This window comes from Mustelus asterias, chromosome 9, assembly GCF_964213995.1.
Source record: "Mustelus asterias chromosome 9, sMusAst1.hap1.1, whole genome shotgun sequence".
NCBI classification, from domain to species: Eukaryota; Metazoa; Chordata; class Chondrichthyes; order Carcharhiniformes; family Triakidae; genus Mustelus; species Mustelus asterias.
The window spans coordinates 66,147,280-66,165,307 of NC_135809.1; the positions used below are offsets into that span (position 1 = coordinate 66,147,280).

Consider the following 18,028-nt stretch of genomic DNA (forward strand, 5'->3'; position numbering starts at 1 on the left):
AACTAAACTCCAGAACAACAGGAAATCTAACTCCCCAACATCAACTAAACTCCAGAACAACAGGGAATCTAACTCCCCAACATCAACTAAACTCCAGAACAACAGGAAATCTAACTCCCCTTCAACTAAACTCCAGAACAACAGGAAATCTAACTCCCCAACATCAACTAAACTCCAGAACAACAGGGAATCTAACTCCCCTTCAACTAAACTCCAGAACAACAGGAAATCTAACTCCCCAACATCAACTGAACTCCAGAACACCAGGAAATCTAACTCCCCAACATCAACTAAACTCCAGAACAACAGGAAATCTAACTCCCCAACATCAACTAAACTCCAGAACAACAGGAAATCTAACTCCCCTTCAACTAAACTCCAGAACAACAGGAAATCTAACTCCACAACATCAACTATACTCCAGAACAACAGGAAATCTAACTCCCCAACATTAACTAAACTCCAGAGCAACAGGAAATCTAACTCCACAACATCAACTAAACTCCAGAGCAACAGGAAATCTAACTCCACAACATCAACTAAACTCCAGAGCAACAGGAAATCTAACTCCCCAACATCAACTAAACTCTAGAACAACAGGAAATCTAACTCCCCAACAGCAACTAAACTCCCGAATAACAGGAAATCTAACTCCCCTTCACCTAAACTCCAGAACAACAGGAAATCTAACTCCACAACATCAACTAAACTCCCGAATAACAGGAAATCTAACTCCCCTTCACCTAAACTCCAGAACAACAGGAAATCTAACTCCCCAACATTAACTAAACTCCAGAACATCAGGAAATCTAACTCCCCTTCAACTAAACTCCAGAACAACAGGAAATCTAACTCCACAACATCAACCAAACTTCAGAGCAACAGGAAATCTAACTCCACAACGTCAACTAAACTCCAGAACAACAGGAAATCTAACTCCCCAACATCAACTAAACTCCAGAACAACAGGAAATCTAACTCCCCTTCAACTAAACTCCAGAACAACAAGAAATTAACTCCACAACGTCAACTAAACTCCAGAACAACAGGAAATCTAACTCCCCAACATCAACTAAACTCCAGAACAACAGGAAATCTAACTCCCCAACATCAACTAAACTCCAGAACAACAGGAAATCTAACTCCCCAACATCAACTAAACTCCAGAACAACAGGAAATCCAACTCCACAACATCAACTAAATAGTCAGAGTCACATGGTGCAGAAAAGGCCCTTTGGTCCACCAAGTCTGCACTGACAATATCTGCCACTAAAAATGCACTAATCCCATTTTCCTGTACTTGTCCCATTCCCTTGAATAGTATATTTGAACTGCTCATCCAAATATTTTTTAAAGGTTGTCGGGTTTCCGCCCTCAACTACCTTCTCAGGCAGTGCATCTCTTATTCACACCACCCTCTGAGTGACGTCTTTTCTCAAATCCACTCTCAATCTCCTGCATATCACCCTAAAACTCATGATTGACCCCTCAACCATGGGGAACAGCTCCTCCCTACTCACCCTGTCCATACCCCTCATAATCTTAGACACCTAAATCATGTCCCCTCTTAGCCTTCTCTGCTCTAAAGAAAACAATCCAAGTCTATCTAGGTCTGACAGCATAGAGAATAGAGCCAACGTTTCGAGTCTAGATGACCCTTCATCACAGCGCTGACGAAAGTTCATCTAAACTCAGGCCTGCTGAGATTTTCTAGCATTTTCTGTTTTTGTTTCAGATTCCAGCATCCGCAATATTTTGCTTTTATTCAAGCCTATCCAGTCTCTCCTTATGGCTCAAATGCTCCATCCCAGGCAACAGCCTAATGAACTCCTTTGTACCCCCTTTAGTGCTACCACATCCTTCCTATACTGAGGTGACCAGAAGTGCACACAGTACTTCAACTGTGGCCTAATCAACATTCTATACAGCTCCAACATTACCTCCTTGCTCTTATACTCTGTGCCTTGACTGATGAAAGTAAGTGTCCTGTATGCCTTCTTAACCACCCATACCGCGGCACGATACCACAGTGGTTAGCACTGCTGCTTCACAGCTCCAGGGACCTTGGTTCGATTCCCGCCTTGGGTCACTGTCTGTGTGGAGGTTGCACATTCTCCTCGTGTCTGCGTGGGTTTTTCCAGGTGCTCTGGTTTCCTCCCACAGTCCAAAGATATGCGGGTTAGGTCGATTGGCCATGCTAAAAAATTGCCCCTTTGTGTCCTGAGATGTGTGGATTAGCGGGTAAATATGTAGGGATATGGGGGTAGGGACTGGGTGGGATTGTGGTCGGTGCAGACTCGATGGGCCGAATGGCCTCTTTCTGCACTGTAGGGTTTCTGTGATTCATGTGCTCTGCTGACTGCAAGGATCTATGAATAATTACCTCAAGATCCCTCTGTTTCTCTGAGCTTCCCAGTGTTTTGCCATTCATTAAATACTCCTTTGTCTTGTTTCTTTTTCCAAAAGCGCATCACCTCACACTTATCAGGGTTAAATCATAGAAATCATAGAAACCCTACAGTGCAGAAGGAGGCCATTCGGCCCATCGAGTCTGCACCGACCACAATCCCACCCAGGCCCTACCCCCACATATCATCTGCCACCTTGTGGTACACCGCAGGACACCGGCATCCAGTTACTCAAACAGCCTTTTACCATTTCCCTTTGTGTCCTATTATTAAGCCAGCTTTTGATCCATCTCGCCAAGCTTCCCTGAATTCAATGTGCTTTAACCTTCTCAATTAGTCTCCCATGTGGGACCTTGTCAAAAGCTTTGCTAAAATCCTTATAAACTACATCAACTGATCTTCCCTCATCCACACACTTGGTCACATTTTTGAAAAGTTCTGGCCAATTTGTTAGGCATGACCTCCCTCTGACAAAGCCATGCTGACTATCCCTAATTAATCCATGCCTTTCCAAGTGGATATTAATCGTCTCCTTTAGAATTTCCTCCAATAGTTTCCCTACCATTGACGTAAGACTCACCGGTCTGTAATTTCCTGGTTCACCTCTAACACCCTTCTTGAAAAGTGGAACTACATTAGCCATCCACCAGTCTTCTGGCACTCTCATGGACAGAGAGGAATTAAATATTTGTGTCAGAGCCCCTGCAACTTCCTGCCTCGCCTCCTACAGCAGCTTGGGATGCAATTCATCTGGCCCAGGGGATTCGTCCATTTTCTTAAGCCCGTCAGTGCCTCCAATACCTCTCATTTCTTATGTCAAAATGTGGAAGTTCGTCATAGTCCCTTTTCCTGAATTCTGTACCTACATTCTCCTTTTCTGAGTGAAGACCGAAGAAAAGGAACCATTTAATACCCTTCCAATATTCTGCGGCTTCACACACCAATTGCCCCCTTTGTCCCTAACGTGCCAAATTCTTTGATAAAAGCAAAATACTGCGGATGCTGGAATCTGAAACAAAAACAGAAAATGCTGAGAAATCTCAGCAGGTCTGACAGCATCTGTGGGGAGAGAATAGAGCCAACGTTTCGAGAGTAGATGACCCTTCGCCAACCAGAATGGGGTTTATGGGGTGGGGGGAGAGTGGGGTTTGTGGGGATGGGGGGAGAGTGGGGTTTGTGGGGGCGGGGGGAGAGTGGGGTTTGTGGGGGTGGGGGGAGAGTGGGGTATAAAACATAGAACATAGAAAATCTACAGCACAAACAGGCCCTTCGGCCCACAGGTTGCGCCGAACATGTCCCTACCTACGAGGCTTACCTATAACCCTCTATCTTACGAACTTCCATGAACTTATCCAAAAGTCTCTTAAAAGACCCGATCGAATCCGCCTCCACCACCACTACCGGCAGCCGATTCCACGCACCCACCACCCTATGAGTGAAAACCTTACCCCTAACATCTCCTCTGTACTTACTCCCCAGCACCCTAAACCTGTGACCTCTTGTGGCAACCATTTCAGCCCGAGGTAAAAGCCTCTGAGAATCCACTCTATCAATACCTCTCAACATCTTATACACCTCTGTCAGGTCACCTCTCATCCTTCGCTTCTCCAAGGAGAAAAGACCTAGCTCTCTCAACCTATCCTCATAAGGCATGCCACCTAATCCAGGCAACATCCTTGTAAATCTCCTCTGCACCCTTTCTATGGCTTCCACATCCTTTCTGTAATGAGGCGACCAGAACTGGGCACAGTACTCCAGGTGGGGTCTGACCAGGGTCCTATACAGCTGCAGCATTATCTCCCGATTTCTAAACTCAATTCCTCTATTGATGAAGGCCAGTATTCCATACACCTTCTTAACCACAGCCTCTACCTGCGGCGCGGACGCTGCTTTGAGCGTCCTATGAACCCAGACCCCAAGATCCTTCTGATCTTCCACGCTGCCAAGCGTCTTACCCTTAATATTATATTTGTGGGGGTGGGGGGGAGAATGGGGTTTGTGGGAGTGAGGGGAGAATGAGATTTGTGGAAGTGGGGGGAGAGTGGGGTTTGTGGGGATGGGGGGGAGAGTGGGGTGGGTGGGGGGAGAGTGGGGTTTGTGGGGGTGGGGGGGAGAGTGGGGTTTGTGGGGGTGGGGGGGAGAGTGGGGTTTGTGGGGGTGGGGGGAGAGTGGGGTTTGTGGGGGTGGGGGGGAGAGTGGGGTGGGTGGGGGGAGAGTGGGGTTTGTGGGGGTGGGGGGAGAGTGGGGTTTGTGGGGGTGGGGGGGAGAGTGGGGTGGGTGGGGGGAGAGTGGGGTTTGTGGGGGTGGGGGGGGAGAGGGGGGTGGGGGGGAGAGTGGGGTTTGTGGGAGTGTGGGGAGAGTTGGGCTGGCGAGGATGAAGAGTGGGGTTGGCGGAGGGAGGAATGGGGTTGGGGGAGTAGGATTTGCAGGAAAAGTGGAGTTCGGAGTGGGGTGAGCGGGGTTTGGGGTTTGCTGGCAGGAGATTTGGTTTGGGGACAGATTGTTGTGGTGCGGACTTGGGACTGGACACGTGATTTGGGGAGTTTCGAGGTAGCAGATCCTGGTTCTGAACTGTGTCCCTGGTGTAGGGCTGTTTTGCGGTTAGAATCTGTTTGAGGGCTTCGGGGGAAGCTCCCTCTGTCTCTCAGACCGCAGGCAGTGGTTTAAAATGCAGTTGCTCCTATCTTCAATTTACTGTCATCTCCTGATCCCTGGAAATCATGGCCAACACCATTAAATCTCAAATCCAGCGCCCTTGTTAGAATCCCTGAGATAGCACACATGGCTTACAACCCAGCTCTGTAGAATGGCCGAAGGAGGGTCGTAGTCCTTGTCATTCTATCCTATTCATTGTGGACATTAACACTGCCCCTGTTTTGAGGATTACAAGCATTAATATTGGTGTGTAGTGCTGACTGTTTCTCTTTATTGTTACCAGGTCAGGCACTTGTTCAATACTGGAGAGCAAAAGAACCTGCCAGGATCAGAAACTGCTGCTCTTCCGAGATCACCAAAGTTTAAACAAACTGGTGAGCTAACAATGCAGTGAAATAATAAATCATGCGATTAAAGCAGTGGTTCCCAAACTTTTTTCACTGGGCCGCACTTTGGGAATAAAAATTTGCTCGCGCCACACCAAATTTTTTATTGATAAGAAATACATTCAAAAACAAAACAAAACAACTCTTAGCAGTGCTTGATTCATAACATAGAACACAAGTACTTTATAATATGATCATGGGACATCCAGAAAGTATAAAACAATGCTTGTTTAAACCAAAACAGGAAGTAGGCCCAGGAGTAGCCTGGGAAGGTTTTTGGAGGGTTTAAAAGCAGGCCGCACTTTTGAGCGGGCAGCGTCAGGAGCGGGCAGTGGAGTGAGTGAGAAGTAGAGTGAGAGCTGACGGGCTTTGGCTCATCGGGCTTCGGTGTAAACAGGCAGAGGTGGGGTAGGTTTAGACAGTTTTTTTTTCCTGTGCCATTGGAAGAAAGGGGGAATTATGATTGTGAGGCCAGTTTGTTGTCCTCAGTGACTGATGTGGGAGGTCCTGGAGTCAGCTAGCCTCCCGGACGTCCATATCTGCACCAGGTGCGTCGAGCTGCAGCTCTTAAGGGACCGCGTTGGGGAACTGGAACTGCAGCTCAATGACCTTCGTCTGGTTAGGGAGAATGAGGAGGTGATAGATAGGAGTTACAGGCAGGTGGTCACACCGGGGCCACGAGGGACAGACAAGTGGGTCACGGTTAGGAAGGGGAAGGGGAAAGGTCAGGTACTAGAGAGTACCCCAGTGGCTGTGCCCCTTAAAAATAAGTACTCCTGTTTAAGTACTGTTGGGGGGAGCAGCCTACCTGGGGGAAGCAACAGTGGCCGTGCCTCCGGCGCAGAGTCCGGCCCGGCAGCTCAGAAGGGTAGGGAAAGGGAGGATGAGCAAACTGACCACAGCACCAAGGTACAGGGAGCCATCCAAGTGGGGGGAGAAACAAAAAATGTAGTAGAAATTGGGGATAGTACACTTTTGGATGCTGTTGGGGGGGGGGGGGGGGGACTTAGCAGGGATAAGCCATGGTGTACAGGTCACTGGCTCAGAGTCTGTCCTTGTGGCTCAGAAGGGAAGGGGGGAGAGGAGTAGAGGATTAGTCATTGGGGACTCCACAGTTAAAGGGACGGATAGGAGATTCTGCGGGAATGAGAGAGACTCGCGGTTGGTGTGTTGCCTCCCAGGAGCCAGAGTCCGTGATGTCTCGGATCGTGTTTTCGAAATCCTTAAGGGGGAGGGGGACCAGCCCCAAGTTGTGGTTCACATAGGCACTCAAGACATAGATAGGAAAAGGGATGGGGATGTAAGGCAGAAATTCAGGGAGTTAGGGTGGAAGCTTAGGGCTAGAACAAACAAAGTTGTTATCTCTGGTTTGTGACCCGTGCCACGTGATAGTGAGGAGAGGAATAGGGAGAGAGAGCAGTTGAACACGTGGTTACAGGGATGGTGCAGGAGGGAGGGTTTCAGATACCTGGACAATTGGGGCTCTTTCTGGGGTAGGTGGGACCTCTACAAACAGGATGGTCTGCACCTGAACCAGAGGGGTACCAATATCTTGGGGGGGAAATTTGCTAATGCTCTTCGGGAGGGTTTAAACTAATTCAGCAGGGGGGTGGGTACCTGAATTGTAGCTCCGGTGTACAGGAGGTTGAGAGTAGTGAGGTCATGGATGAGGTTTCAGAGTCGCAGGAGTGTACTGGCAGGCAGGAAGGTGGTTTGAAGTGTGTATACTTCAATGCCAGGAGCATCCGGAATAAGGTGGGTGAGCTTGCAGCATGGCTTGGTACCTGGGATTTCGATGTTGTGGCCATCTCAGAGACATGGATAGAGCAGAGACAGGAATGGTTGTTGCAGGTTCCGGGGTTTAGATGTTTCGGTAAGTGCAGGGAAGGTGGTAAAAGAGGGGGAGGTGTGGCATTGTTAGTCAAGGACAGTATTACGGTGGCAGAAAGGACATTTGATGAGGACTCGTCTACTGAGGTAGTTTGGGCTGAGGTTAGAAACAGGAAAGGAGAGGTCACCCTGTTGGGAGTTTTTTATAGACCTCCGAAAAGTTCCAGAGATGTAGAGGAAAAGATTGAAAAGATGATTCTGGATAGGAGCGAAAGTAACAGGGTAGTTGTACTGGGGGACTTTAACTTTACAAATATTGACTGGAAAAGCTATAGTTCGAGTACTTTAGAGGGGTCAGTTTTTGTCCAATGTGTGCAGGAAGGCTTCCTGACGCAGTATGTAGATCGATCAACAAGAGGCGAGGCCACATTGGATTTGGTACTGGGTAATGAACCAGGCCAGGTGTTAGATTTGGAGGTAGGTGAGCACTTTGGTGACAGTGACCACAATTCGATTACGTTTACTTTAGCGATGGAAAAGGATAGGTATATACCAAAGGGCAAGAGTTATAGCTGGGGGAAAGGAAATTATGATGCGATTAGGTGAGATTTAGCTGGCATAGGTTGGAGAAGGAAACTGCAGGGGATGGGCACAATTGTAATGTGGAACTTGTTCAAGGAACAGCTACTACACGTCCTTGATAAATATGTACCTGTCAGGCAGGGAGGAAGCAGACGTGTGAGGGAACCGTGGTTTACTAAGGAGGTTGAATCTCTTGTGAAGAGGAAGAAGGAGACTTATGTTCAGATGAGACGTGAAGGCTCCGTTAGGGTGCTTGAGAGTTACAAGTTAGCCAGGAAGGACCTAAAGAAAGAGTTAAGAAGAGCCAGGAGGGGACATGAGAAGTCTTTGGCGGGTAGGATCAAGGAAAACCCTAAAGCTTTCGATAGGTATGTCAGGAGTAAAAGAATGACTAGCGTAAGATTAGGGCCAGTCAAGGACAGGAGTGGGAAGTTGTGCGTGGAGTCTGAAGAGATAGGAGAGGCGCTAAATGAATATTTTTCGTTGGTATTCACACTGGAGAGGGACAGTGTTGTCGAGGGGAGTACTGAGATGCAGGCTGTTGGACTGGATGGGATTGATGTTCATAAGGAGGAGGTGTTAGCAATTCTGGAAAGGGTAAAAATAGATAAGTCCCCTGGGCCGGATGGGATTTATCCTAGGATTCTCTGGGAGGCTAGAGAGGAGATTGCAGAGCCTTTGGCTTTGATCTTTGTGTCATCATTGTCTACAGGAACAGTGCCAGAAGACTGGAGGATAGCAAATGTTGTCCCCTTGTTCAAGAGGGGAGTAGGGACAACCCTGGTAATTATAGACCAGTGAGCCTTACTTCTGTTGTGGGCAAAGTATTGGAAAGGATTATAAGAGATAGGATTTATAATCACCTAGAAAGGACTAATTTGATTAGGGATAGTCAGCACGGTTTTGTGAAGGGTAGGTCGTGCCTCACAAACCTTATTGAGTTCTTTGAGAAGGTGACCAAAGAGGTGGAATAGGGTAAAGCGGTTGATGTGGTGTATATGGACTTCAGCAAAGCGTTTGATAAGGTTCCCCATGGTAAGCTTTTGCAAAAAATACGGACACATGGGATTGAGGGTGATTTAGTGGTTTGGACCCGGAATTGGCTAGCTGTAAGAAAACAAAGGGTGGTGGTTAATGGGAAATATTCATCCTGGAGTTCAGTTACTAGTGGTGTACCGCAAGGATTTGTTTTGGGGCCACTGCTGTTTGTCATTTTTATTAATGACCTGGATGAGGGCATGGAAGGATGGATTAGTAACTTTGCGGATGACACTAAAGTCGGTGGAGTTGTAGACAGTGCGGAGGGAAGTGGCAGATTACAGAGGGACATAGATAAGCTGCAGAGCTGGGCTGAGAGGTGGCAAATGGAGTTTAATGCGGAAAAGTGTGAGGTGATTCACTTTGGAAGGAGTAACAGGAATACAGAGTACTGGGCTAATGGTAAGATACTTGGTAGTGTGGATGAACAGAGGGATCTGGGTGTCCATGTGCATAAATCCCTGAAAGTTGGCACCCACATTGATAGGGTTGTTAAGAAGGCGTACGGTGTGTTAGCTTTTATTGGTAGAGGGATTGTGTTTCGGAGCCAGGAGGTCATGCTGCAACTGTACAAAACTCTGGTGCGGCCGCATTTGGAGTATTGCGTACAGTTCTGGTCGCCGTATTATAGGAAAGATGTGGAAGTGTTGGAAAGGGTGCAGAGGAGATTTACCAGGATGTTGCCTGGTATGGTGGGAAAATCGTATGAGGAAAGGCTGAGGGGCTTGAGGTTGTTTTCGTTAGAGAGAAGAAGGTTAAGAGGTGACTTAATAGAGGCATACAAGATGATCAGAGGATTAGATCGGGTGGATAGTGAGAGCCTTTTTCCTCGGATCGTGTTGGCTAGCACGAGGGGACATAGCTTTAAATTGAGGGGTGAAAGATATAGGACAGATGTTAGAGGTAGGTTCTTTACTCAGAGAGTAGTAAGGGCGTGGAATGCCCTGCCTGCAGCAGTAGTGGACTCGTCAACATTAAGAGCATTCAAATGGTTGTTGGATAAACATATGGATGAGATTGGAATAGTGTAGATTAGAGGGGCTTTAGATTGGTTTCACTGGTCGGTGCAACATCGAGGGCCGAAGGGCCTGTTGGTTAAAAAGAAAAAGGAGGCTTATGTTCGGATGAGACGTGAGCACTCGGGTAGTGCACTAGAAAGCTTTAGATTGGCTAAGAGGGAGTTGAAGAGCGAGCTTAGAAGGGCTAAAAGGGGACATGAGAAGACTTTGGCGGATAGGGTTAAAGAGAATCCTAAGGCGTTCTATAGGTATGTCAAGAACAGAAGGTTGGTTAGGGCAAGTTTAGGGCCAGTTATAGATGGCAGAGGGAAGTTATGTGTGGAACCGGAGGAGATTGGTGAAGCATTGAACCAATATTTCTCTTCGGTGTTCACGCAAGGGGACATGAATATAGCTGAGGAGGACACTGGGTTGCAAGGGAGTAGAATAGACAGTATTACAGTTGATAAGGAGGATGTGCAGGATATTCTGGAGGGTCTGAAAATAGATAAATCCCCTGGTCCGGATGGGATTTATCCAAGGATTCTCTGGGAGGCAAGAGAAGTGATTGCAGAGCCTCTGGCTCTGATCTTCAGGTCGTCGTTGGCCTCTGGTATAGTACCAGAAGATTGGAGGTTAGCGAATGTTGTCCCATTGTTTAAGAAGGGGAACAGAGACTTCCCCGGGAATTATAGACCGGTGAGTCTCACTTCTGTTGTCGGCAAGATGTTGGAAAAAATTATAAGGGATAGGATTTATAGTTATTTGGAGAGTAATGAATTGATAGGTGATAGTCAGCATGGTTTTGTGGCAGGTAGGTCGTGCCTTACTAACCTTATTGAGTTTTTTGAGAAAGTGACCAAGGAGGTGGATGGGGGCAAGGCAGTGGACGTGGTATATATGGATTTTAGTAAGGCGTTTGATAAGGTTCACCATGGTAGGCTTCTGCAGAAAATGCAGATGTATGGGATTGGGGGTGATCTAGGAAATTGGATCAGGAATTGGCTAGCGGATAGGAAACAGAGGGTGGTGGTTGATAGTAAATATTCATCATGGAGTGCGGTTACAAGTGGTGTACCTCAGGGATCTGTTTTGGGGCCACTGCTGTTTGTAATATTTATTAATGATCTGGATGAGGGTATAGTTGGGTGGATTAGCAAATTTGCTGATGACACCAAAGTCGGTGGTGTGGTAGACAGTGAGGAAGGGTGTCGTAGTTTGCAGGAAGACTTAGACAGGTTGCAAAGTTGGGCCGAGAGGTGGCGGATGGAGTTTAATGCGGAGAAGTGTGAGGTAATTCACTTTGGTAGGAATAACAGATGTGTTGAGTATAGGGCTAACGGGAGGACTTTGAATAGTGTGGAGGAGCAGAGGGATCTAGGTGTATGTGTGCATAGATCCCTGAAAGTTGGGAATCAAGTAGATAAGGTTGTTAAGAAGGCATATGGTGTCTTGGCGTTTATTGGTAGGGGGATTGAATTTAGGAGTCGTAGCGTTATGTTGCAACTGTACACAACTCTGGTGCGGCCGCACTTGGAGTACTGTGTGCAGTTCTGGTCCCCACATTACAGGAAGGATGTGGAGGCTTTGGAGAGGGTGCAGAGGAGGTTTACCAGGATGTTGCCTGGTATGGAGGGGAGATCCTATGAGGAGAGGCTGAGGGATTTGGGATTGTTTTCGCTGGAAAGGCGGCGGCTAAGAGGGGATCTTATTGAAACATATAAGATGATTAGAGGTTTAGATAGGGTGGATAGTGATAGCCTTTTTCCTCTGATGGAGAAATCCAGCACGAGGGGGCATGGCTTTAAATTGAGGGGGGGTAGTTATAGAACCGATGTCAGGGGTAGGTTCTTTACCCAGAGGGTGGTGAGGGATTGGAATGCCCTGCCAGCATCAGTAGTAAATGCGCCTAGTTTGGGGGCGTTTAAGAGATCCGTAGATAGGTTCATGGACGAAAAGAAATTGGTTTAGGTTGGAGGGTCACAGTTTTTTTTTTAACTGGTCGGTGCAACATCGTGGGCCGAAGGGCCTGTTCTGCGCTGTAATGTTCTATGTTCTATGACACGAGGAGAATGTGCAAGCTCCACCCAAGCCGGGAATCGAACCCAGGCCCCTGGAGCTGTGAAGCAGCAGTGCTAACCACTGTGCTACCATGCCGCCCGTGTAAAGGGAACATTACTCAGTATCGAACCCTGTACCGTACCTGGCCTGGGAACGTTTGATGGGGACAGTGCAGAGGGAGTTTTACTCTGTATCTAACCTCATACTGTACCTACCTGGGAATGTTTGATGGGAATGTACAGAGGGAGCTTTATTCTCTATCTGAACCTGCCCTATGAATGTTTGGTTGGGACTGTGTAGAGGAAGCTTTATTCAATATCTAACCCCATGCTGCATCTGTCCTGGGAGTGTTAGATGGGGACGATGTAGAGGGAGCTTTATTTTGTATCTAATCCCAATCTTTACCTGTGCTGAGAGTGTTTGCTGGGGAAGTGTAGAGGGAGTCATAGAGGTTTACAGCATGGAAACAGGCTCTTTGGCCCAACTTGTCCATGCCGCCTTTTTTTTTTAAACCCCGAAGCTAGTCCCAATTGCCCACATTCGGCCCATATCCCTCTATACCCATCGTACCAATGTAACTGTCTAAATGTTTTTTAAAAGACAAACTTGTACTCGCCTCTACTACAACCTCTGGCAGCTTGTTCCAGACACCACCCTATGTGTGAAAATATTGCCCCTCTGGACCATTTTGTATCTCTCCCCTCTCACCTTAAACCTATGCCCTCTAGTTTTAGATTCCCCTACCTTTGGGAAAAGATATTGACAATCTAGTTGATCTATGCCCCTCATTATTTTAGAGACCTCCATAAGATCACCCCTCAGCCTTCTACACTCCAGAGAAAAAAGTCCCTGTCTATCCAGCCTCTCATAATTCAAACCATCAAGTCCTGGTAGCATCCTAGTAAATCGTTTCTGCACTCTTTCTAGTTTAATAATATCCTTTCTATAATAGGGTGACCAGAATTGTAAACAGTATCCCAAGTGTGGCCTTACCAATGTCTTGTAGAACTTCAACAAGACGTCCCAACTCCTGTATTCAATGTTCTGACCAATGAAACCAAGCATGCCGAATGCCTTCTTCACCACTCTGTCCACGTGTGACTGCACTTTCAAGGGGCTATAACATGTACCCCTAGATCTCTTTGTTCTGTAACTCTCCCCAATGCCCAACCATTAACTGAGTAAGTCCTGCCCTGATTCAATCTACCAAAATGAATCACCCTGTATTTATCTAAAGTAAACTTCATCTGCCATTCTTCAGTCCACTGGCCCAATTGACCAAGATCCCATTGCAATCCTAGATAATCTGCGTCACTATCCACTATGCCACCAATCTTGATGTCATCTGCAAACTTACCAACCATGCCTCCTATATTCACATCCAATATTGTGTGCAGTTCTGGTCACCTCACTATAAGAAGGATGTGGAAGCGCTGGAAAGAGTGCAGAGGAGATTTACCAGGATGCTGCCTGGTTTGGAGGGTAGGTCTTATGAGGAAAGGTTGAGGGAGCTAGGGCTGTTCTCTCTGGAGCGGAGGAGGTTGAGGTTCTAACTAAGGTTCTATAAAGCTGCAACATGACTTGCCAATTTTTAAACTCAATGCCCCGGCCGTTGAAGGCAAGCATGCCGTATGCCTTCGTGACTATCTTCTCCACCTGCGTTGCCACTTTCAGTGACCTGTGTACCTGTACACCCAAATCCCTCTGCCTATCAATACTCTTAAGCATTCTGTCATTTACTGTATGTAGGTCTTGTAGGTCTTATGAGCAAAGGTTGAGGGAGCTAGGGCTGTTCTCTCTGGAGTGGAGGAGGCTGAGGGGAGACTTAATAGAGGTTTATAAAATGATGAAGGGGATAGATAGAGTGAACGTTCAAAGACTATTTCCTCGGGTGGATGGAGCTATTACAAGGGGGCATAACTATAGGGTTCGTGGTGGGAGATATAGGAAGGATATCAGAAGTAGGTTCTTTACGCAGAGAGTGGTTGGGGTGTGGAATTGACTGCCTGCAGTGATAGTGGAGTCAGACACTTTAGGAACATTTAAGCGGTTATTGGATAGGCACATGGAGCACACCAGGATGATGGGGAGTGGGATAGCTTGATCTTGGTTTCAGATAAAGCTCGGCACAACATCGTGGGCCGAAGGGCCTGTTCTGTGCTGTACTGTTCTATGTTCTATGTTCTAAATCATGGATATAAATGACAAATAACAGAGGACCCAGCACTGATCCCTGAGGCGCACCGCTGGTGACAGGCCTCCAGTTTGAAAAACAACCCTCTACAACCACCTGTTCTGCGCTGTAATGTTCTATGTTCTATGTTCTATGTTCTATGTTCTAAACTGTCCCATAACCCCTTCTCAAACTGATCCAAAGCCCTCTCTCAAACTGACACGAAATCCCTTCCCAAACTGACCCAAAATCCCTTCCAAACTCCTTCCGAACTGACCCAAAACCCCCTCTCAAACTCACCGGAAACCCTCTCCCCAACTGACTTGAAACCCCCTCCCAAACTAACCTGAAACCCCCAATGGACCCGAACCCTCCAAATGACCCAAACCCCCCAACTGACCGGAAACCACCTCCCCGAACAGACACGAAACCCTTTCCCAAACTGACCCATGCCCCTTTCAAAACTGTCCCAAAACCCCCTCCAAAAACTGACCTGAAACCCCCTCCCAAACTGACCCGAACCCCCCAACTGACCGGAAGCCCGGCCCCAAACATCCGCCCGGATCCCAAACATCCGCCCGGATCCCAAACGTCCGCCCAGACCCCAAACATCCGCCCAGCCCCCAAACATCCGCCCTGCTCAAGCACCCATCCGGTCCAAACAGTCGCCCCGTCCAAAACACTTGTCCCGCCCAAACAGTCACCCCGGTCAAACACCCACCCAAACATCCATCCCGCCCCAAACACCCACTCGACCCCAAACACCCGCCCAGCCCCCAAACACCCGCTCAGCCCTCGAACACCCGCCCGGCCCCCAAACACCTGCTTGGCCCCAAACACCCGCCCGACATCAAACCCCCGCCTGACACCTAACACCCGCCGTGCCCAATCACCAACCCCACCCAAACACCCGTCCCGCCCAAAACACCCGACCAAACACCCAGCTTGATCAAACCCACACCCCGCCCAAACTCCCATCCCACAAAAACCCCCACCCTGCCCAAACACCCACCCATACACCCGCACAAACACCCGTCCCACCCAAACACCCATCCTGCCCAAACAACCCCCTGTCCCAAACACCGCCCCGTCCAAACACCTGCCTCACACCACGCAAAACCAGTTCCTCCATCACTTCCAAACTGAAATGTCCCTCCAAAACTGACCAACCCCTCCCATACTGACCCAAAATCACCTCCCACACTGACCTGATTGCCCCTCCCAAACTGACCCAAAACCTCTTCCGAACTGACCCAAAACCGCCCCCTCAAACTCACTGGAAACCCTCTCTCCGACTGACCCGAAACCCCCTCCCAACCTAACCTTGAAACCCCCAATGGACCTGAACCCTCCAACTGACCCGAACTCCCCAACGAACCGGAAGCCACCTCCCCGAACTGACACTTGGAATACTGTGTGCAATTCTGGTCATCCTATTATAGAAAGGATATTACTAAACTAGAAAGAGTGCAGAAAAGATTTACTAGGATGCTACCGGGACTTGATGGATTGAGTTATAAGGAGAGGCTGGATAGACTGGGACTTTTTTCTCTGGAGCGTAGGAGGCTGAGGGGTGACCTTATAGAGGTCTATAAAATGATGAGGGGCACAAATCAGCTAGATAGTCAATATCTTTTCCCAAAGGTAGGGGAGTCTAAAACCAGAGGGCCTCGGTTTAAGGTGAGAGGGGAGAGATACAAAAGTGTCCAGAGTCTCAATTTTTTCACACACAGGGTGGTGAGTGTCTGGAACAAGCTGCCAGAGGTAGTAGTAGAGGCGGGTACAATTTTATCTTTTAAAAAGCATTTAGATAGTTACATGGGTACGATGGGTATAGAGGGATATGAGCCAAATGTGGGCAAGGGCAGCATGGACAAGTTGGGCCGAAGGGCCTGTTACCATGCTGTAAACGTCTATGATTGGTGTTGGGTCCATTGTTGTTTGTCATCTATATCAATGATCTGGATGATAATGTGGTAAATTGGATCAGCAAGTTTGCTGATGATACAAAGATTGGAGGTGTAGTGGACAGTGAGGAAGGTTTTCAAAGCTTGCAGAGGGATTTGGACCAACTAGAAAAATGGGCTGAAAAATGGCAAATGGAATTTAACGCAGACAAGTGTGAAATATTGCACTTTGGACGGACAAACCAATGTAGAACGTACAGGGTAAATGGTAGGACTCTGAAGAGTGCAGTTGAACAGAGGGATCTGGGAATACAGGTACAGAATTCCCTAAAAGTGACGTCACAGGTGGATAGGGTCGTAAAGAGTGCCTTTGGTACATTGGCCTTTATAAATCGGAGTATCGAGTATAAAAGTTGGAGTGTTATGGTAAGGTTATACAAGGCATTGGTGAGGCCGAATCTAGAGTATTGTGTACAGTTTTGGTCACCTAGTTACAGGAAGGATGTAAATAAGGTTGAAAGAGTGCAGAGAAGGTTCACAAGGATGTTGCCGGGACTTGAGAAGCTGAGTTACAGAGAGAGATTGAATAGGTTGGGACTTTATTCCCTGGAGCGTAGAAGATTGAGGGGAGATTTGATAGAGGTGTATAAGATTTTGATGGGTATAGATAGAGTGAATGCAAGCAGGTTTTTTCCGCTGAGGCGAGGGGAGAAAACAAACCAGAGGGCATGGGTTAAGGGTGAAAGGAGAAAAGTTTAAAGGGAATATTAGGGGGGGCTTCTTCACGCAGAGAGTGGTGGGAGTGTGGAATGAGCTGCCGGATAAAGTGGTAAATCACTTTTAACATTTAAGAAAAACTTGGACGGGTTCATGGATGAGAGGGGTGTGGAGGGATATGGTCCAAGTGCAGGTCAGTGGGACTAGGCAAAAAATGGTTTGGCACAGACAAGAAGGGCCAAAAGGCCTGTTTCTGAGCTGTAATTTTCTATGGTTCTATGACTCTATGAAACCCTCTCCCAATCTGACCCAAGCCCCTTGCAAAACTGGCCCAAAACCCCCTCCCAAACTGACCCAAAACCCCCTCTCAAACCGACCCGAAACCCCCTCACAAACTGACCCAAACCCTCCAGCTGACCGGAAACCCGGCCAAACACCCGCCCGGACCCCAAACACCTGCCCTGCTCAAGCACCCACCCCTCCCATACAGCTGCGCTGGTCAAACACCCACCCAAACACCCACTCGACCTAAACACCTGCCCCGCCCAAACACCCGTCCCACCCCAAACACCCGCCTGACCCCTAACACCCGCCCGCCCAAACACCCACCCAAACACCCACTTGACTCTAACATCCTCCCCGCTCAAACACCCGACCAAACACCCAGCTTGATCAAACCCACACCCCGCCCAAACTCCCACCCCACAAAAACCCCCACCCTGCCCAAACACCTGCCCATGCACCCGCACAAACACCCGTCCCGCACAAACACCCATCCTGCCCAAACACCCGCCCATACACCCGCACAAACACCCGTCCCACCCAAACACCCATCCTGCCCAAACACCCGCCCACACACCCGCACAAACACCCGTCCCACCCAAACACCCATCCTGCCCAAACACCCGCCCACACACCCGCACAAACACCCGTCCCACCCAAACACCCATCCTGCCCAAACACAAAGAACAAAGAACAGTACAGCACAGGAAACAGGCCCTTTGGCCTTCCAAGCCTGTGCCGCTCATTGGTCCAACTGGACCATTCATTTGTATCCCTCCATTCCCAGACTGCTCATGTAACTGTCCAGGTAAACACCCCCCTGTCCCAAACACCTGCCCCGCCCCAAACACCCGCCCAACCCAAACACCCCCCGACACCACGCAGAACCAGTTCCTCCATCACCCCCAAAGTGAAATATCCCTTCCAAACTGAACAACCCCTCCCACACTGACCCGAAATCCCCTCCGAGACTCAACCAAAACCCCCTCC

At 48.3% G+C, this 18,028-nt stretch overlaps 1 protein-coding gene across 9 annotated transcripts in view; it reads left to right on the plus strand.

Moving 5' to 3' along the window:
* LOC144498728 (protein-methionine sulfoxide oxidase mical3a-like) overlaps nt 1-18,028 on the plus strand; it is a 702,250-nt gene that overhangs the window by 247,702 nt on the left and 436,520 nt on the right. For all 9 annotated transcript variants that reach the window (XR_013498748.1, XM_078220302.1, XM_078220301.1 and 6 more), the window contains one exon: nt 5,348-5,438. Coding sequence is in view for 8 of the 9 variants with exons in the window: in XM_078220302.1 (XP_078076428.1) it covers nt 5,348-5,438 (91 nt within the window). In the remaining variant the exon portion in view is untranslated. Of the gene's footprint in view, nt 1-5,347; nt 5,439-18,028 lie in introns of those variants that run through there.